At 43.2% G+C, this 21762-nt stretch overlaps 1 protein-coding gene across 1 annotated transcript in view; it reads left to right on the top strand.

Moving 5' to 3' along the window:
* The first annotated feature begins 11010 nt into the window (after window positions 1-11010).
* GRPR (gastrin releasing peptide receptor) overlaps window positions 11011-21762 on the top strand; it is a 28870-nt gene continuing 18118 nt past the window's right edge. The window contains exon 1 of the mRNA XM_075096118.1: window positions 11011-12397. Coding sequence (XP_074952219.1) covers window positions 11979-12397 — 419 coding nt within the window. The 5' untranslated portion in view covers window positions 11011-11978. The remainder of the gene's footprint in view (window positions 12398-21762) is intronic.

Consider the following 21762-nt stretch of genomic DNA (forward strand, 5'->3'; position numbering starts at 1 on the left):
ATTGCCCAGTGAAGTTTAGGAACATGTTTATGAATGAGTTCTCCGTAGATGGAGTGGGAATTGCACACTATGCCTTTCTTATTTATGAAGGGTGGTGAGATTTCCTGATTCAGGGCTGGCTTTTCCAGTGTACGCATAGTTCTGCATCTTAATCTTGCCTCTCTTTGCAGTTGCTATAAATGCAGAATTGAATTTGCTGAACATTGTTATGTTCATTTTTGTGGTAAATCAAGACAGCAAACCACTGAGTTCAGGAAAGTTATGCCATTAGAAAACCAGTGTGACATCAGAATTGGTTCTCTGTCTCACTGCAAGCAAAGCTATGCTCCTGATAAGACAAAGTTTGACCGATTTCACACTTTCAGGCTCCCTTCTGATGCAGTATCTATTCTGGGGATAAAAGCTCAGTTATTTCAGCCTTATAATTCCATTTCAAAAACTTCACCTTCCCTTGTCTTCATTGTAGCTAATCTAAATGCTTGTTGCAAATGATTGGTTTTCCCCTTTTTTTCCTTCATTAGTTCCTCATACATTAGATGCTCAGAGATATCAGAAGACCATTCTGAACATCTGTCAACCCATATATTTTCAGAAGTTGTTTGTACAAAGCACTCCTCTGAATACAATATCTCCTTAGCCAGTTAGCCTTGCCTTCAGTTGAAACCGCTGAGCCTGAAGCAAGGGAGCAGTTTCACGTGGGGAGGGCTACAGCAGAGCTTCTGGTGTGAGGAGGTCCCACTCAGTCCCAGTCCCCAGATGCTTGCTCCTAGCCCCACACCTGTGTGTGTTGCCTCACAACCGTGATGCATTTTCCTTGTCCACCTTCTCTTCTTTCTCAGCATGATGGTGGAGGAAACCTTCTTGCTAGTGGAGAAGAGAGGAAAGTTATTTAAGCCTCTGCTGTCCTCAAAGGCCTCTCTCAGGGAGCTGCTGAATTGGGTCTTATGTCAGAGAGAGCACACACAGAGAGGTAAAATAAGATAAATTCATCCACCAGCCTGGTGGCAGCTTATCACCATACTGTGACTGCTGAACACTTTATTAAATTGAGAGCCTGGTTCAGTATAGGTATCTAAGTTTTGAATAACTGTTCACCTGGTCATAACCTCCAACTTTTTGCTTCGTTTTGTTTTTAACTTCTCTACTTCCTGAAGTTTTAAACTGCAGAAAGTCCAAAAACCCCTATAATTTCCTGTCACCCTGTGGTGGAGCCCACTGAAACCAGCAGATCATTAGCTGCAAATTTCTTTGACAGTTTTCCTGTCCAATCCACTCATCTACATCATTATGATTTGGTACAGCCATCAAATATTTCCTTCAACTGTTCATAAACTGTTAAAATGCTAGTTTGTTGCAAGCTACATTTAAATAAGTTACAAAGCAATCCCAGAGTCTGTTCATTTCTTTTGTGTTAGTCAGCTTAGATTTTTTTCAAGGGACAATGTCTTAGCTTTATTTGAGTCTGAATCTTCTCCTTCTTCAAGAGCAGAACGATGACTGTGCAGTCTACACCAGGGAGAAGGACAGCATGATGTACGTAGCACACCGCAGGGGCTCTGGTGTTTTTTGTGAGAATGACTTTACAAAATCACACTTCCCATCAGGAAACTCCAAATTAAGTCTTTAGAGGTGGTTAAGACTGGAACCCTCCATTTTCCTGAAGAGATTAGAAATGTCTCACTCAGCATCAATTATAGAAAAAAACATTAAATTACATACCATATCAGTCTGCTCCTATATAGAGCTGTAATTTATGGCCATGTTCTCTTTCATGGATTCAGCTGTATTTTCCAGAGCAGAGATGTGGGGGGTTTTTTGCGAGGTGGGGGATCATGGAAGATGCTGTAAGATTTGACTTACAAGAGAGATTTATGACATTTGCTGCCCTAAATAAAACTTTCACACAGTAATGTAACAAAATGGTAAATGCAGTGACTTATTTAGCTGAATTGAAACCAATTAATTTGAATTTATTGGAGAACACTAAAAATGAAATGTTTTGAGCGCATTGTCAGTTGTCCTCATTTGGGTCGAAAAAACACTGAGCTATGCCAGTTTACGATGGGAATCTGGGATTTCATTCAGGGGAACTGAATGTGAAACTAAAAGCATGGTTGCTATCACAGAATGCTGTTTTTGTCCTGAAATTGTAGTTCCCTTTCATTGCCTTTCTGTCTAGCTAATTAGAAGACCTAATAATGGTGATAACAAATACTGACTTCTAAATTTTTTTTCTAATATTCTGACTTCTTAAGCTTAGGGCACCTCTAACAGTTGATCTTCACTGATGAGAAGAGCTGTGGAGCTTCTTCAGGTGTCACTGAGGTGGTGATTACATCAAAATTCAACTGTCTCCTCTGAGCCCAGGAATGAGTACTGATAGACCATAACCTTCATCTCAGCTTGGATTCTGATGATATCGGGATATTCTTGACAGTGATGCATTGGTTAGCACATTGGCAGAGCCCAGGGATCATATCTTGTCTTTATAGATGAAATACAAGTGTCCATCAGAGAATGTGAGTCTTGGATATGTCAATTTGTTAATTAACACAAGAATGTCAAGAGCATCCAAAGATCATTATTTAGAATTTAATCCATGTTTTATCAGTTCTGTTGATCTATAGCCACTGAATAAGAAGTTGGCTGCAGATGACTGGATTCACAAAGCATTTAGGTACTTATCTCCCAATGATGACAATGGGACTTATATTCCTATATGTTTTTGTCGATCTGGGCCAATGGTTGTTATATGTGTTTCTGATCAGCCTGCAGATGAATTCTGAAGGCATGGACGATAATGCCCGTGGTTTTGGTAGCACATAATCAGTTTCTCAGCATAAGATAATGTAAGCACTTCCATTTGAAAACACTAAAAACTAAAGATTGCATGCCAGTGCTTCAGCATTGTCCAATTTTCTGCTGTACTGCAAGTATGACCCTGCAGCCTCAAACACTACCATGTGATAACTGCTGGCAAAGGCAGATTAAGGCATTTCATGCCATGCAGAGCAGTTCCCATTCTTGAATGCAATTATTGCTACAGTTTGTAAGGGACAGGAAGCCCAAGCATTAAAATGAGTGACTCGTTCCCTCCTTATTCCTTCACCACTCTTTCCTCGTTGTTTACCTTGAGGTCTGTGTGCACTGAGCTGGTGTTTTGAGAGAATTAATCAAAGTGATTCCAAGGTTGCTTTTTCTCACTGGAAACAGGGATCTATTTAATAGATCCTATCACATACGGGTATGATTAGTCAAAGTAAGTTATTTCCATGTGTATTATCCTGTGTTTCTTGGCATTTATTGTCCACCTCCTCAACCCAAACACCAGATTTCCTGCCAGTCTTAGCAATCAGCTTTCCTTGTTACTGCCTTGAGCAACCCAGGACCACCAATAGACTTTGGTCCCTCACAGTTCACTCCCTTTTCCAGATCACTTCTGAATGTTTTAGCCTGCACGGAGTGCAGGACTGCTCCCCACACTGCCCCTGGTTGCCTTTCTCTCTGGCAAAGACTGACTTATTCCTACTTTTGGTTTCCTATTTCGTACCTGTTATTAAACCGGCAGTTTCTGAAAGCTTTCAGAGCCCAAGCACATGTGTATCATCTGATTACCCTTATTTACAACCTCATTGACATCTAAGTTAAACAGTGTTAGGTTTGTGAACTATGACTTCCCTATAAGAATGTTGTGTTGATTTTTCCCCAATACCATGTATTTCCCCACATAGCTACTGATTTTATTTGTTAATGTACTGTTTTCTTCAGACACCAGAAGAAAGGTGTCTGTCCTGCAGCACCCTAGTTCTCTCTCCACACTTTTTGGACATCCATGTGACATTTGCACCATCTTTCCTTCTGCTACCCTTTGTCAGAGCAAACCCATTTCTTGGCACGAAACCCAGAACTGTCAAATTCATAGGAGGTCTTTTAAGGAGCTAGACTACGCTGGTAGGTAGTTTGCTTTCCAGAAAACCCCATTCTTCCCTTACTCCTCAGACATGCTTATATCTTAAATTCCGCTAGAGTTAAGCAATAAAGATAGAGCCAGTCAGACAAATACTCCGTTGATTCGCAAAATGCCTAAAATGAACCCTGTGAATGGCTGGGGATAAGGGAGCGCAGCCCACCAAATTAAACTCAGAGTGAAATTAAACTGAGACAATTTCTGCCTCTTCCTCTCACTGCTGTAGCAGGATCCTACAAACCTCTCTCCCACCAGCACAGCTCAGTGCGGTGGAGTAGTTTGCTGGCATCTCATTTTCCCATTTCTCTGTATCCTCCCAAGAGCATAGTGACATCCTCTTAGTCATTTCTCTGTCCCAGAGTGTGGACTTGTTTGCAAATGCTCTAGTGGGATGCTTTCTAAACACCTTTACATCTGGCTCTCCATCCTTCTTACATGGCTTTATCTTCGACCTTATTAAAGTTTTTTGGTTTTTTTGTCCTCTATGATTTGCTACTTGTTCCTTGCTGGCTTCTCTCTCCTGCTGACACACTGACTGCAAAAAAAGGAGCAGTTTCTATATGCCCACACATGCAGCTCTTGCTGACCTGCGGTCAGACGATGTTAGTGTTGCTGTCCTGATTAGGAGGGAGAAGTCCCCAAGATAAACACCAGTGTGTGGTCTCCAGGGCCTTTTCCTCCATGAGGAAATTTGTACCCTGCAAGGAGCCAAGCCAGGGAGCGTGTGGGATTCACACAGGGCTTAATCCGGAGCATCACAGGCTCTGCTCCCTTTTACTTGTCACAACTGCAGCCGTCCTCCCTGGTAACTTAGGAAGCAAGTCATTGCCCTTGTCTGAGCTCTGCTCTCCTCCTTATGTGGGAGAAGATAGCAGAAAGCAAATCAGATGCTAGATGTAGAGAAAAACAATTTGTTCAGAGTTATCACTATTGAATGGCTCTATATTATGTGATTTTCTTTCTGAAACATCCCTCAAGTATAATACAAAGTTGGTAAATGGTAATATTACATCGCTGTATTTCTCCAGTACATTTCCTGGTCATTTTTGCCAGCTAGCTTTGGAATCACTTGTTTAGAAAAAAAGTTTAAACAGCCTTGTTAACAATGAGTTTACTGTTTGTTTGGTTTTTTTTTTCTTAAAATATCTATTTGATGCTGTGTTGTTTCACTTGTTCCCATCTCCCAGAGGCCAATTTTTATTATTAATAATAACAATATTTCCTTTTTTGTCTGTTTTCCTGTTAGGTGGGGTATTGTCCTCTCCCATGACAGGTAAGATGAAAAAAAAAAGTACACCTTCAGTACGTCTTTCCTTATAAAAGGGAAAGAATAACATTGATTCAGCAATAATTTATTGCACCAGCTGCTTGTCAGTGACACTGGAAGAAAAAATTGTTCCAATCCCAGGAGCCCACAGGAGGGCACTGGGACATAGCAGGGAATGGAGCAAAAGCAGGGGTGAAACCATCAGCACTGCTCAGCCCAGGGAAAGAGCTACAAAGGCTGGCAGATCCTGAATGCTGCTTCACCGTGCCAGGGGCCAGAAAGGAAGATTTATTCTTCTTAAATCAGCACCTACACATGCCTGTGAAGTGATACTATGGGCTGATGCTCACAATTTGAGGTCTCAACATAGATGTTATTGCCTTTAGCATTCTTGTTTAGCCTTGCCAGAGCTAATATTTGATTAAACACTCAGGTTGACTCTGCCCAGATTTTACCTACCAAGTAAAGTCTTTTAAATTTATACTGAGGTAACCTGAAATGGTCCCAGCAGAGTTCAGTGCTCCCTGGCAGTAGGTCCTGAAAAAATGGGTTTGTAGCCTTTAGGTTGCTGTTACAGGTGTCATGGTGTTTTTCAGCGAGTACACTGTACCGTGCTCTGCTCTCCTCAGCCTTCTGTCCAGGGAAATACTTCCACATCCCTGATAAATACTTCCAGCCCCAGGGAAGTGCTGGCTCTGGTGAAAGCTGAGAGCAGTAGTACCCCTTTCAGGAATTTTTGACCAAAGTGCACTGTCCTTAGCCAGGTAGTTACTTCGGATGATATATTTGATTATTCACTTAGCCAAAAATCTTGGCTTCCCCTGCTTTCCTCAAGTTCCCTCTCATTTTTTTGCCCACTTTTTTCCCTTCTGCAGGATCTTTGATGGCTTCTTTTCATCTCCCCTCAGCTGTACACTTCTTTGCCCCTCTGAGGAGTGCCCATCCACAAACTTATGTCTTCTGTTTGTGCAGATGACTTTCAAATCTCTGTGACTTTGCTTTGTTTCCATCTATCAGGATGGGAGTCTTCTCCTGCGGTGTTTCCTTGTGAATGATCAGTTGCCAGCAGGAGCTCAGCATGGTTAAAAGAGACATGTTAACATTTTCTCTGCACGCTTGGTGCAGCTTGGTGGCAGCACTCTTCTTTATTGCTTATCATTCGAGCCTGCTTTCTACTTGTTCCACTCTCTGCATCCTCAGTTCTATCTGTCTTGCAGGGGGAGTTCTGTATAAAATATGTGAGATGTAGCTTTTCCTATCCCTTTTATAGCTAAGGTTTCTTGCCCACTATCTCATATCTTGCCTGCTACAGCATTCTTTCCCCTCAAATATGCAGTGTTCCTCCTCCCATCTGTGCAGAGGGCTGCTGCCAAGGTCCTTTTCCTTGCAATCTGCTCACAGCAGAACTCTTTGGGAACCTTTTCCAACTGCCCCCTCCATGAAACTATCTCGCACAGGCATGTCTCTTCATTCTCAAGTTCCTTCTCATCCCTCGTTCACCAGGGACAGGCTGATTCCTTGCTCCTGCTGGGCCACCATGCACTTACTTTCTCACTTGCTGCGTTTTCAGATGCCGATATGCTTTTGGCTTTGTTACTTTTCAAGCCTGGCAGGAGATTCCAGTAAATAAGTATCTGTATGGTCTCTCCTTCAAATAGTTCCTTCTCTGTAGGCATGCATCCTAGGTGTTGTGCAGTTCAGACTTCTAGCTGTGTCAGTTTTTGATGACTGTGTATCATGATGAGATGCTGGGAGTGAGTAGAGGATTTATGAAGTTCAATAACAAACTGAAGAAGTTGTCTAATTAAGGATGAATAAGCTATTTTCAAAGGCACAGCAGGAGGGCTTCCCATTGTGTGGCCTGCATCTTCATTTGCAGTACAGGCTGTGCATCAGCAAGGCTGCACAATGAAGGACAAAACTTGACAATGCTTCATTTCCATTTTTACACATGCAAGAAACCAGCACATAGTATCCACTCAGGGGACTTGTACACTGTGAGTTATAGTCAGTTCCCTCCCCAGCCCCTCCGACCTCCAGTCATGTGGGTATAAGCCCAGGTCACTGCTCAAGAAAATAGATATATTTTCATGTAATTAACTGTCTGGAAAACTCTGCTGTAAATCAGATCCCTGGAACGGACTGGGTTAGAAAGTTACCCTTTTGTGAACAGTTAATGTTAACTTTTGTGACTGAAACAGAGTGGCCAACTGGGATATGGAGCATGATATGACAGGTAGGGATGACAGCAATAAAAATGAAGAATTTGCTTGAAGAGATTATAGGCAGGATGTTTTCCACCGCTTTGTTCCCTCATAGAAATGAACAGTCTGCAGAAGGAGAATATTTGGCAAAGCAGCGGATGTTGCACTCCACAAGCTCAGCAGGGAGTAAACCCTGGTTTACTGACTCCTAGCCCCAGTAATCCAGTTATCAGAAAACAGCAGAGCCCTGAGCACAGGAACTTCTCTCTGACACTTCACTGTGGAATGGAGTTAATCCATCTTCTCTGAGGAGATACGCAAGAGGCCACTACAAAGGAAAGTCATATTGTGGCAAGATAACAAACATGACACCCTGGATGAAGAGCCACACTCTTCAGGAGGCGATCCCCACCCGCCTCCACCCCCACCCCCATCCCTATCCTCTGGGTGCTGGAGGTGCCTGGTGTGGAGGATGCTGCATGGGCTGCCCACCCTGGTGCAGGCAGTGTGCTCCTGCCCTCCAGGGCAATGGCTGTGCCAGCTTTGGCCAGCTTCAGGGTCTGCAGGGTGCTGCAGCAGCATCCTCTGCCTCCCAACACCAGAACATCTCCCATGGGTCTTCACAGGGGCTCAGAACCACCCCCGCTCCCGTTACACTAGATTTTCAAAAGAAGTCCATTTAGGTCTGTAGAATAAATGATTAGTGTCTTTCAAAAGACCTCAGTACACTGGGTGTTTGGGCTCTTTGAAAAATCTGCCTGTAGCTGTCATCGTGGCAGCTGCAGCTCTCCAAGCGCCTTTGAAAAATGGGTCCTCATATACTTTTCTCAGTGCAGATTGCATTTGTTCGAAACTCTGGCTCCATTTCTGGGTGGTGAGCTCATGAGCAATGTAGGAGCCTAAATTTCATTACCTTTCAAATAGGTTTAACTGCTTTTGAAAATTTTACCCATTGAGCTCTTTTACAAATCTCCCCCATTGTGCACAATTAAGGAATAAGAAGATTGTCTCTTTGCAGCTGTCATTTAGAAGTTGGATAAAGGTTGAGAGCTGAAAAAAAAAAAGCATCTATTGAAAGTATCTGTGGAATCTCTCATTGTCCAACAGAAAACCATTATAATGCAGGACCAGGCTCAGGAGACCTGCATTATTCTATTCACAACTCTGCCAACAGCCTGTTAAGTAACTTTGTGCCAGTCACATCTTTTTTGTGTGTGTGCATGAAGGTTACTCCACTGGTGAAATATGGGTATTGATGCTTACCTTCCTTTGGAGAGAGGCATGGGAGCTTGAAATGAACACTACAGCAGAGGTGGCTATGCTCATACGAATGCCCAGACATTTTGCCTGCTTGGGAAAGATGAATGCTAGAGTGACACAATGAAAAAGGTACACCATTTATAGCAAACAAAACCTCTCATATGCGATTTATGACAAGACAAAAACATCTCTGGGAAACATCCTCAACATTTCCATATTACTTCTGGGGAACATCTGCAGGCTATGCAACTGTGAATAAAACCTGTCCCCTTCATGTTCATAACAGTCATGTGCCCTGAAACAGTCTATTACATCTGACTTAATGACTGTTTTTATTACCTGAACTAAGTTCCAAGCTTCAGAGGATCTGGATTGGTTTTTTTTTATCCTTTTCTGCATTTGCCTTTTTAATTTCTCATTCTCTGTAGCCAAAAGATGTTGTCCTAAAACTGAGGCCTGGGTTTTGCAAAACCAAAAATTAGCAAGCTGTAGCTGTAAACTTGAAGTGCTTCCTGGAACGAAATATGAGCCTTGCAAAGGTGAAGGCGAAGTGAGTCTTCCTAGACATCATGAGAGCCCCTTCTGTCACTGACGGAGACACCTGGGAAATGATGATCTGCCTACACTCACCTCAAAAGAAGAGGCGAGTGATCAGCACCACCGTCAGCTACAAGATAAGAAGTGGTTCTAGCATTACTTCCCTTGCCTCGCTTTGCTCACCCTATATAGTTTGTTATGTAACGGTATGAGGGATTTCAGTGTAGAATAGTTTAAACTGTGTTGAATGATGACTTAGTGGTTCTATTAGAGGGTTTTTGGCAAACAGATCATTTTGGTGTCCATGCAGAAGAATAAAGGCTCATGATGAGAGCTAGAGCGGTTATGTCTCTGTGTAGTGGCTTTACAAATCCCAGAGTCACCAAGTCATTTGAACAGGAAGGGACCACAGGAGGCCTCTGGTCCTACCTACTGTTCAGAGCAGGTCACTGCCAACTGCTGACCAGGCTCCTGGGCACAGAGGTCCATCAGGATTACACTGAGTGGCTGCTCCCCCTTCTTCCTCTCACTTTCAGCAACGTCCTTTCTGCTTTATCGCAAAGGTCAGAAAGAAAAGAAGGGGAACCGTGCATCCCTTTGTCCTGCAGCTCCTCTGGCCAGACTCCCAGATATCCTGGGGGAAGTTCTGGGAGAGGTGTCCCACCACATGGTGTGGCTGGGCCGCTTCAGTAGCTCTGCGGTGCCTCTCTGTGCCTTCGGTGCGTCCTGCTGTGCCAAACTCGGCGCTGCCTCCGGCTGGCCTCTGCCCAACCTGGCAGCCTTGCACAGAGCTGGCCCTGACCCACCAAAGCGCTTCTGCCTGTGCGCCCTGGTCAGACTGTGCGCAGTAGTTCTCTGTGCCTCTGCTTTTAACGGTGGCAACCTCAGGTCTATTTTTAAAAGTAGGCTTTTGAAGGAAAGACATACCAGAAAATTTGACTTCTCTGTTCCCTCGAGTTCTCAGCACAACCCTCTTTCAAGTGTTTGGTTTGAAAAAAATACATAAGTAGCCCTACATAAGTCCTTCATAGACTTAAAGTGAACAGTGGCAAAGCAGCTGAAAACACTGACCCAGGTCACAAGAATGAGGCAGAAAAACAGCTACTGAAGTCTCCCGCTCAGAATTCCACCCTGGGACATGGCTCCGAAGTGCCTGGAGATTTTCCAGGTTGTGTCCTGAAATGCTTCCTTTATCTAGAAACCAGTGATCACACTTTAATGTCTGATTTGAATTGCTTCCTGCTTTGCTCCCAAGTAATTCTAGCAGTTGTAAAACATTCTTTTGCCTGCAAAAATGAGCTGTTGCAAGGGGAAATGTAAATTACAGCTTCATTTAATTCTGCAGACTGATTTCCAAATTAACTGTATTTCTCCACAGTCCAGAAAGTCCTTGTATATAATAATAAATAGCCACTCTGTTATAAAGTAGTAAGGCATCAGTAATAGTTATATCTTAATTAAGCTCTAAGAAAAAGTGTTTTCAAACTGCTATAAGCCAAGTAAGTTTCTGTCTGCTGCATCTAAACATGCATTACTTATAGATGCCAGTATGATGGGTACCTCATATAGAGAAATGATTGCATTGATCGGTAAACTTTGTCCCCCATTATTGTTACTTCCAAATTAAATCACAAACAAAAAACGTGCAGAGTTCAGGCTTCCCTGGTTAACTGCAGGTGCATAGTGCTGATACTCATTTGCCTGCCTTAACTATAATGATTTTATCTTAATTGGATTTATTCAGTTCATTTGCCCAGGGGGTTTAATTTGGCTTCATATCATTATTCTCTTTCATTGGAACAACTGAATACCAAAGTGCAAACAAAATATGTGTGCTCTTATTTAAGGAGGTGAGATTGCTTTTCTGATGACATTATTTGAAGGATGAAATAAAGTATTTTATTTTATTTTATTTTATTTTATTTTATTTTATTTATCGAGGTGGTGAACATCATCTCACGACATATAAATGAGCAGATTTTTTTTCTTTTTTTTTCTTTTTTTTTTTTCCATCTAAGGAGTTAACGGTGATTTTGATGTGTTTTTTATTCCCCTTGTACCCAGGCAGTGATTAGATTGTCCAGTAGGTGGCTGGCATTCTCCGGCGCTTGCCGGCGGCTCTCCCGGTATTAACGCAATCATTTAAGCAAGCCTGCTCTCATGATGGGAAGCAGGGGAAGAATTGACGTCCAGAAGATCCTGCCTATAGGATCCGAGCCGTCAGCGGAGCCCTGCTTTTTCCTCACTTTAAATCCAGCTGGTGAGTGCAGGTGCTGAAATCTGGGAGAGATTGGCAATGCAGCGTGACAGCAACTACCAAAAGTTCTTGCTTTTTGTAATCCCCTTGGTTTGGACTCAGTTCTGCTCAGCAGACCTGCAGCTGGGAATTTAACAAGCCTCGATTTTGAAAATGCCTCCCACTTACTGGTCCTTGAATTTGATAAATGGCCTTCCAGAGCTCAGGAATACATAACAGCAAGACAAGTCAATGAGGAAAAGGCAAGTTTCAGGATTCAAACTATGCTAAAAGATGTCCTGCTTTCACCTTATGGAAACAGTACTGTTAAGCAAGGTGCAGTTGCTTTTTGGTTTGTTTATTTTCAAGATGTGTCAGAAAGTGATATGACTTTTAAACTCTTCTGAGTGTTTAAAGCCAGCAAGCAGCAGTAAAAATAAAGCAAGAAATATTACTCGAGGATTTTCACAGAAGAAAGTTGTCTTCTGAGAAGAGCTAAGTGGGACAATGGCATCTGGAGAGTGCCTTCTGCTAGACCTAGAAACAGAAAACTTAATTCTCTACAACATCTCTGTCAACCAGAGCGCAAACCTCTCCCTCCTCGGTGACGACTGGTTCTACCCAGCGTTCCTCTATGCCATCCCCACCATCTATGGGATCATCATTTTGATAGGCCTTATTGGCAATATCACTCTGATTAAGATCTTCTGTACTGTGAAATCCATGAGAAATGTCCCTAATCTGTTCATCTCCAGTTTGGCTCTGGGAGACCTGCTGCTTTTAGTGACTTGCGTGCCCGTGGATGCCAGCAGGTACCTTGCTGATGAGTGGCTGTTCGGCAGAACTGGATGCAAACTTATCCCCTTCATACAGCTCACTTCTGTAGGGGTGTCAGTCTTTACTCTCACTGCTCTCTCAGCTGACAGGTAAGCTGGCTGTCGTAGCCTGGAAAAGAATTCTGCATAATTATGACTCCATAAAATGCACGACTATGGATGCATATATTGAGGTAACATTATATTTTTAACCTAATGAGGGAAAAAGAACGACTTCAGTTAATTTCTGGTGGTTATGAGCACACAACTTGAGGAGGATGCTGGCTGAACACAGGGTACTCTTTCTAGGTTAAATAAATGTCTGTGCAGTTTAGCTAATAGTCTAGCTTAATTAGAAGAAAAAAAAAAGAGCAAATCAAACTAAAGACCAGAGAGAGAAAATAGCATTAATGAAGCTGTTAAAAGACAGAAAGTTGATATTTGCCAGAAAGGTAACTGATCCATATTTCATGAAGTGTGAAGGCACAGGAGCAGCAATTTAAAGTACAGTTAAAACAATTCCTTCTAGTGACTTCCTTCCTTAAGACTAATTACATGTGAGGCAGTATTTCATGCAATATGTTCCAAATAGTGAAATGAGGATGCCTGAAGCCAGGCATCTCACTTCACTATAGCCAGTATATTTCCCTTGAGTATACTGTTTGCCTCTTATCCAATCAAAACTGATCAGTGCTGTTGTTTCGGAAACTTTATCTTCCAGTAATGTTTGGTAAAAATAACATGTAATGGTTATGCTATTTTGGAATATGTGCAAACAAGTTTGACTTTAACAAATTATATGCTTCTAATAAGCCAGCTCTATTTTAGATTTCTGTGAGGCTTCGGAAAATTGTCTCAGAGCTTTCAGATTTAAATTCAAAAGACATTTTAATTTGAATGTGATTTGGAAGGATGAAGCCTACCTTTCTGGAAAGGTGTTAAGTATTTATTAGACTGTTGCCTTTTATAGAAACTTCTATGTGCGTCAGAAAAGGCAAGATTTTTTTTTTTTCTAATTTGGATGCTTCAGAAAGAGATTAAGGAATACATTGCCACCATGCTAAAGTTATAAAATCTCACAGAAGTGCTAAGATTTCCAATCAGAAAAATTATGTCAGTTTTGTTTTGCTCAAAAAAGACCTGGAGATTGTATTTCTTGGTCATAAAGAAGTGAAACTAGGTTTGCTTTAGGTAGTCCCTTGCATGTCACTCTGCGTCTCTCCTCCTAACCTCCTACTTTAAAACATCAGACTATTTTTGTTCAGTTTTCAAGGTAGTTCATAGGCATATTTCAATATACAGTATGTGGTCTTAATGAAAGCAAATGACTCCATAGTGTTTCAGAGACAGAACGGTCAATATGTTTATTAACTCTCCATGCTGGTGTACATATAAAAATAGTCCTGTCTGCCCCAATAACAGATGACAAACAGGTCTATGTATAGACAAAATTCTTCAAGCGATTTGCTCTAAAATATTTGGGAAAATAGGAAAAGTGCACAAATCCTCTAGTAAAGGACCACCTACACTTTCACTCCTGAGTTTCATGTGGTGGTTGGACCCCCCCTGCCTGCTCTGAAGAAAATGTTAGGAAAATAATAAGTATTTCTCCAGGAAATTCATCTTTCCAAAGATGTAAAGTAAGTTGTTTTAAAGAGTGCCAGGAAAAAAATGTGCAACATAAAGATTATGCTAGAGAGATTTGTTGCTATCTGATCACGTGCCACGTAAGGTAAACATTGGAAATGCTTTTACTGAACAGTACATCAATAGAGTTTTTTGCCTGAAGTGAGTGAACAGAACAGAAAACAGCAGCTGTGGCGAGCTTGGGGTTTGGTGACTTTAAATTCTCAATTTCAGCTTTATCTGGATCCTGTTAAACATCGTGCTGTACTGGTAATCAAATGTTACCACACTTTTCAATGCCATTTGGCTATAAGGGAGATGGGCATGCTTCTGGGAGAAGACTTTATGTTCCCATTTCTAAGGGTTCATTTTACCCTCTGTTAATGCATCTGTTGTCCACTGCAGAAGGAGGAAATAACAAAACTTTTGCCTTTATTAGATCTATGAATCTTAAATGCTATGCACTGAACCACTAATGGGCCTTATCTGTTATGTTTACTGAAGTTTCTGGTTTTTTATATTAAAAATGGTGCTGCGATAATCTTGTTACAAAATAATCCAGTCTATATTTTGTCAGCTCACATCCTGTTAGTCTATCTTTATTTTCTTAAAACTGTCACTCTGAGCTCTAGGACTCAGTATTAATCATGTCAGAATCATTAGGAAAATAAACTTCAAATGTACAGGGAAGTCTTCCAACATGAGAGTTAACTGTGACCAGCATGGTGATGCCTGCCTGGTCTGTGAAGGAACCAGCAGCCCAGTAACCTGCTGTGGCCCCTGGGGCAGGGAGATGCTGAGCCTCTCACCTGGGGTGGTTTTATAGACAACCATTTCCAATGTCAGATGTGGCATTAGACAAAGGATGAGTGGCAGCTCAGCCCTGCAGAGAAACACCTGCAGAAGGCAGGGGCATGGTGGTGAGAGCCGGGTAACAGGAGGCTTTTGTTGTCTGAGGTGAGGAGCTACTCCAGGATAGTCAGCAAGGTGTTCCCTAGTCCATGGAGAGAGATACTTCCAGAGGAGGCAGGATAAATGACCGTGTTAAGGATACCTATATCCCTCCTTGGGTGTAGAGGAAGCCTTGCTGTTTAGCACAGAGTAGATGCCCATATTTGAGATGGCTAATATTCAGTGATGTGAACCCTACCTGAGATGCTCACATGAGGCATGTGAATGTCCCTGTTCTCAAGAATCAAAGCCATGGACCATGGGAGAGAGAAACCTCCTAAACTATCTGCTGTGAATAGCATCACATGGCACTGCCTCCGAGGAAAGGGAGACTTGTCAGTGTACCACAGACCTTTTGTCTATAATTCATTGTCTGCAAAAAACAATAAGAAAACCCCTACAGTTCTAGTGTCCTTCCATTGACAAAAGCAAGTGGGAACAACTGCTGGCTTTATTGAAGGTGTTGTGGTGATGCCTAGAGAGACCTGGCATCTCTGGGATCAGAAATCTGCTGTATAAAGAAAATCATTGGAGTGTGATACAACAAGGTTGTTTCCAAGGAGGTGGCCAACAAAACACAAGATGAAAGGCAGTGGGTAGGTGTGATGGGCAGATACAGTACATGAGAGAGTGGTGAAATACATATGCTACATGTTACAACAATGGTAGAAATAATCTTGTGGAATTATAGAATATCTCAAGTTGGAAGGGGCCCATAAGGATCATTGACTCCAACTTCCTGCTCCTCACAGGACTACCTAAAACTAAACCATAAGACTAAGAGCATTGTCCAGACATTCCTTGATGTCTTGACCAAGCTCAGGGCTTCATGCCGTGACCACTTCCCTGGGGTGCCTGTTCCAGTGACTGAACACCCTCTCAGTGAAGAACCTTTTCCAAATGTTCCATCTGGACTTCCCCTGACGCAGCTTCATTCCATTTCCTTGTGTCCTATCGCTGGTCACCGGAGAGAGGAGATCAGCACCTTCCCCTCTGCTGCCCACCTTGAGGAAGCTGTAGACTGTGATGAGGCTGGTCGACCACCAGCCTTCACTTCTCCAAGCTGAACAAGCCAAGTGACCTCAGCCACTTCCTGGTTGCTTTGGATCACCTTCTAAAGACAAGTGGCTCAGTCTTAATCGATTTTTGCACAGCCAACATTATGGGCACGAGGGTGTACCTTCCTGAGGTACACTTTTATTCTTTCTATTTCCACTTTCCCATGTGTTAGGCAGGGTTAATAATACTGGATCTAGCATCTCCTGGTGACTGCAAACACTCAGCTAAGTGCCATCCTCCACCACAGAGCACCTAAAGCTGCTCAGGGTTTTGACCTACCAAGACCTAGTGGTTGTCCAGAGGATTGACTGCTCACTTGCAAACTTCTCAAGCAGAAACACAGCGACAAACTGCTGATCTCAGCTTTTCCTGCAGTGGGAACCTCCCCGTCTGCAAGGTGCTCTGCGTGCATAAGAACGCAGGCGAGCGTGCCTGCACAGATTTGGTTAGGTAGGGCATAGCCAAAGGATCCCCAGGTGCTTAGGCTGGCTCTGTGTACAATCATGAGATCTCATCAGGCTAAAGTTAAATTATTTGAGTGAGTGTGTAAGAAAGGGCAAAAAAGAGTTAACAATATTAGAAATGGATTTTCTGTAGGACTACTCTGCTGGCTGCAGGGAGCTTGCATCCATCTAGCTGTGTTTGCAGAAGCTGTGGGAGCTGTTGGTGGGACCTGTTTTCCCGCAAGTTTGGCACATTTGCAGAGTAGCCAGGAGAGGGTTAAGGCCACTGGTGTGCTTACAGCCACCCTCTGTGACTGATAAGGCACCAGGACTGAGTATACAAGAGCAAGGAAACAAGCAGTCCATGCGTGTATATGTGTGTTTGTGTGTTTTAGAAGGACTGTAAATGAGGTTGGCAGGGGAAGGACATCTGTCTGCTCCACTGCTCTGCACTGTCGAGGCAGCGGGTTTCTTCAGCTCATCCCAGCAAAAAGGGAATTCGGGTTTGCCCAGCTGCCTGCCCGCCGCCTCCTCCTCGGTGCAAGGGGAGAGGGTATAGAGCTGCCTGTGAGAGCAGTCACACCTGGGCTGCTAGCCCAGGCAGAAAAGCCAAGGCTGGCTCAGCAAGTGACAGGAAATTAAGGAAAATCTTTGCGCAGTAAGAGGAAAAGCAGCCCATTTAATTGCCCTTGTCATGGGAGATGTCTTTATTTAATTGACTGTTTCTCCCATGACTGACAGGGTTTATACATTTGCATTTGAATTACCCAAGCTGTCAAGCACTGATCATACTTCCCCACTGTTTTGCTGACACTGTAAAAAATCGAAATGCCCTAGTGCTCATGCAGTGAAACCTTCCTGAAGTAATGCTGTTTTTACAAGCACACAGCAGAGTAAGTGTAAAGAATAATTAGAGTTTACAGGCAGCATCTTTACTTTAAGCACCTTGGATTATCTGGATTTTAGCACTGGGAAAGTGCAGCAATGCCTGCCAGCCAAAGCTGCCTGCTGGCCTGTGGTGGAAGGAGGTGATAGCGTAGTGAGACACGTGGGGTGACGTTTCCCGTGAGGTTAGGTTGCTTACCTTGGTAAGACCAGCTGCAGACAGAAGGATCTGCAGACATGTGGGAGACCTGAAATGAGGATATTAGCTTTGGAAATGTTGACCTCAGTGCTTGGATGCAGGGGTGCTGCAGTGCTTCCAGCTGCCCTGGGTCCCTTGGAGTGGGCCACAGCCACAACTTCTGATGTTCCTTTGAACTTATGTGACCGTTATGTGTTTATCTAAGTAATAAAAAACTTCAAACCACCCTCTCTCCTAAAAAACAGTGGTGAAAAGAAAGAAACAAATCCAGAATTTCTAGAAAGATACTCTTAAATATGTAAAAACCTTTGTTTAGTGGACTCATCTCTTCTGTGATTTGGATGTCTCCAGCCCCTACTATTAATATTACACACAATACCAGAGAAGTAGTAATATCTACATGTCAGTTCATTTGTTTTATTTTGCAGTCACTGGATTATATCTCGACAAGAGGATTAAGGGAAGTGTGCCACCCTAAAATAAAGCTATGGAAAGCCAAACGATTTCCACTGAGTTGATTTACAGAGTGACACTTTTTTTTTTTTTTTTAATACCAGCAGTTGTAAAGTGTCAGGTCCATAGTGGTTACGAATTTATTCTGGGCAGTCTACTCACAGCATTCATGAAATCCTTTCAGGTCACTAAGGCACCATTTTGGGGCAATTTTCTTGTGCTGTAATTTACTGTGCAGACTGGGGAAGAATTTGAGAGGTGGCGGGGAAAGCCACTCTGTACAGCCTCTAGTCCAATTGATGCAGAATGATAGCCCCACATGTACATTTGGGATCCACCGATGTGCTCTCAACCAGAACATGGGTCCTTCCAAGCCAGGGAAGAAAACTGGAGGGGCTTCAGACTGCAGCCCAAAGTCTTCCCTCCCACTGAAGCACTGGGCAGCCCCTTCTCAACCCTTGCTGCTGGCATGGTGTCCCTGCTGCTGCTGATGGCACAGGGAACGTGCAGAGAGAGATACACATATCTCTTTCAGCTGATGTACAGTCTTAGATCCTGTGTTGCTGGCCACTGTGTCAATATAATATAAACCCTCATAACACTCTTGGTTTTAGCTCTGATTTCCTCAGCTTCTGCGTCCATCTGCACCAAGAGAAACAGATCAAACAGCACAAACTTTCTGAATATCTTGATTAGCTGGAGCAGATGGCCAAAGCACAATAGATGCACCTCTATAACCAGGAACATTAGAGCTCCCATTTATATAGTGGGCCTGGTGTGCAAATCTGAGGTTAGAGTCAGTGCTAATGTGCTGGAGACTGTCAATATTTAAGCAATCAAAAGGAAGAAAAGTTGGATTACCTATTGTTTACATTTCAGTAAAACCTAAAAACCCCCATCAGTTGTCATGGTCTCATGGTACGAGGTGCTGTACACACTGCTAATAAAGACAGCGACTGGCCATAGAGAATTTACCTGCTGTGTGTCAGACTGAACACAGTGGGCTGGGACGTCAGCGTTGCTGCAAGGAGACAAGCCTACGGTGGTCCCATCAGCTCAGAAATCAGTACGTGGCGTTCAGATCTAAACAATAGCCTGGCTGAAGAGTAGGAGGAAGGGGAGATGAAAAAGGAGAAGCAGGCACAGCCTGTCCTGTATGTGCAGTGAAACCTCCAGTAGCTGCTTTGCTCACAGACAGCTCTTGCAACAGTCTATTTTCCTTTTAGTTTTGAAAAGAGACTCCAGCGCTAGCCCTGCTGAGTCCCCTCGCCTTGTTTCTCAGCAATTCTGCACCCATGTCCCAACCTCACCCCATATCATGTAAGATACCAGGGGCCATGAAATCCTGTCTGAGCTCCTGCCCATAGCAGGCTCTTCAGTTTGCACCCACACCTCCTGCTGCGTATGACCTCAGGTGGAGCAGGGGATTTCTGTGTCCAGAAGGGCAACCTGTGTCCCAGGGCAGAAACCGAGAGTGATGTCTGGGCCCCTTGCAGTGGTGAAGCACCAAAAGGCAGCAAGTCAATTGCTGTGCTGTAGAGAAGGGCACTTCTAGCTGGAGTCCCTTGCAGGGAACTCCCCTCCTGATACCAGGCTAGTGATCAGTTTAACCAGAGTGCAGAAGACTGTGGTGCGTCAAAGAGCGAAGTGTTGTCAGAGCTCTGCCCATCCTGTCCTTGCCTGCCCTCTGGCTACGGCCAGTCTCTGCAGCTCCATGGGAAGGTGGAATGGAAAACAGTACCACAACACCCTGAGAGGAATAACCATTTCTTCACAGTTGCAGACAGCCCTGAAGCATAAGATTTAGTTATGGACAGTCGAATGACCTGGGAGAGCCGGAGATGCGGATGCTCAGCTAGCACCAACTGCACTAGCCATCCAGTTCAGCCGTTCTTCTTGCCCCCATCCATGCACAGAAGCTGCTGAATATCTCATAGCATTTGGATTAAACCAGAACTTTTCAGTGACACCAGGCAACTTCTTGAGTATTCAGACTAAAGGTGCACCTATTACCCTGTCCCCCTCATGTGTCTTCAGCATCCTGTTATCCTCAAGGCTTAGAAATTATGTCATATTTAAAATCAAAATTAATCTGACCTCTAAGTGCTGCCTAATAATCTAATTAATAGCATGACTGAAAGGCTGAGAGAGATGGGGTTGATCAGCCTGGGAAACAGAAGGCTCTGGGGAGACCTTATTGTGGCCTTTCAGTACTTAAAGGGGCTTATAAGAGAGACGGGGAGAGACTTTCTACCAAGGGGCAGGGACATCTTTCACTAAATCAGATTGCTTAGAGCTAGTCTCAACTGCCCAGGGGTGTTGTGGATGCCCCATCATTGGAATGTTCAAGGTGAGGTCGGACCGGGCTCTAAGTAACTTGATTTAGTGGAAGATGTCCCTACCCATGGCAGGGGTGTTGGACTAGATGGTCTTTAAAGGTCCCCTTCAACCCAAACCATTCTGTGATTTTATGATAACAGCAGTCAAGGCTAGCACTAAACTGTTCAGCCCCAACACACAGCTGATAATTCAGATAAAGGTGATGACACCATTTTTTACTGAAGCCACAGAAAGGGCTTAAACATCGTATAACTGACTTAGCTTTATACTCGCTAGCACAGGTAGTGATTACACTAAAGCCATGACATGGTGACAATGGCACAGGATATCTCATTTTGTCAGGTGCAGAACAGGCACTCACTCCAATGTCTTCTCTTGGTGTCCCCTTGGAAGATCCCCAATTTTTTTTGCATAATCTGCTCACTCTCTCTTGGGTCCCAGATATACTATTTTACACCTGGCTGAGTAAAAGTGGCTTCTGTTAGACTATGGTCATTTATCCCAATGACTTTACAATATTTTTACAGTCCAGTCAGCCACTGTGTCATCTGCAAACTTTCCCAGCAAAGGTTTTATAGCCTGCTCAAGGCAGCTGATATATGTGATAAATAATACTGCAGCTAGAGTAGGTTCCCAGGACCCAGGCTAGAAATGGCTCCGCATACTGCTACCTTTTTACCAGCATGTTTGAGGAACTGCTGAGGAGTCCATGGGTCTTGGGGTCCCCATCTAGCACGGCTCCACCTCCCAGGCCAGGACTGCTGATTTTAACCCGTGTCCCAAGGGAGAGGGGCTGGGATTGCATGGGTGTGGATAGGGGAAGGAGGACCAACAACATTACAAAAAATACTACATCTGTCATGCATTAAACAACACACACTTACGTTAGTTATCATCTGTTAGTAGGATTAACCTCTCCATTATAGTATCTACAACTGGCTGGCAGCCCAAATACTTGCAGTTTCCTCAGTCACACCTTCCAGCCTTCTGAACTTCACAACTTTGGGGCCACTCCTTGGGAATTTCTCCACTTTTTCAAGATTTGTAAAAATTTAACACTAGTTGTTCCCCAGCTGGTTCCTTTAATATTCCTAGGTGTAAATTACTGAGGTCTGCTGGTGTGAAAGTGTTTTGTGTTAACAGATGTTGGTTCACATCTTCTTTAATATAGCTGATGAGTTTTCTGCTACATCTATGGTATAGATACCTCCTCCACCTTTGGTCTTAAAGATAAATACCTAGTCATTGCTTTCACCTTGTCTCATTGTTCATATCTTCACCATTTAAGTGTATGCCTTACTAATTATTTTGTTCCTGATGTATTTAGAAATGCATGTTTTTCTGTTACACAGCAACCTTCAATATTTTGTTGACTCCTCCAGCTTCCCTTATCAGTCACCGACGTTTTTAAACTCCGATATTTGCTGTCATTTACTTTTTCTTTTTTTTCCCCATCTGTTGTATATTGTTTTTTTAAATTACTTCTTTGAGGTTTTAGCATGACTCCTCATTTTCTCTTA

Source organism: Phalacrocorax aristotelis, chromosome 1, assembly GCF_949628215.1.
Source record: "Phalacrocorax aristotelis chromosome 1, bGulAri2.1, whole genome shotgun sequence".
Taxonomy (NCBI): domain Eukaryota; kingdom Metazoa; phylum Chordata; class Aves; order Suliformes; family Phalacrocoracidae; genus Phalacrocorax; species Phalacrocorax aristotelis.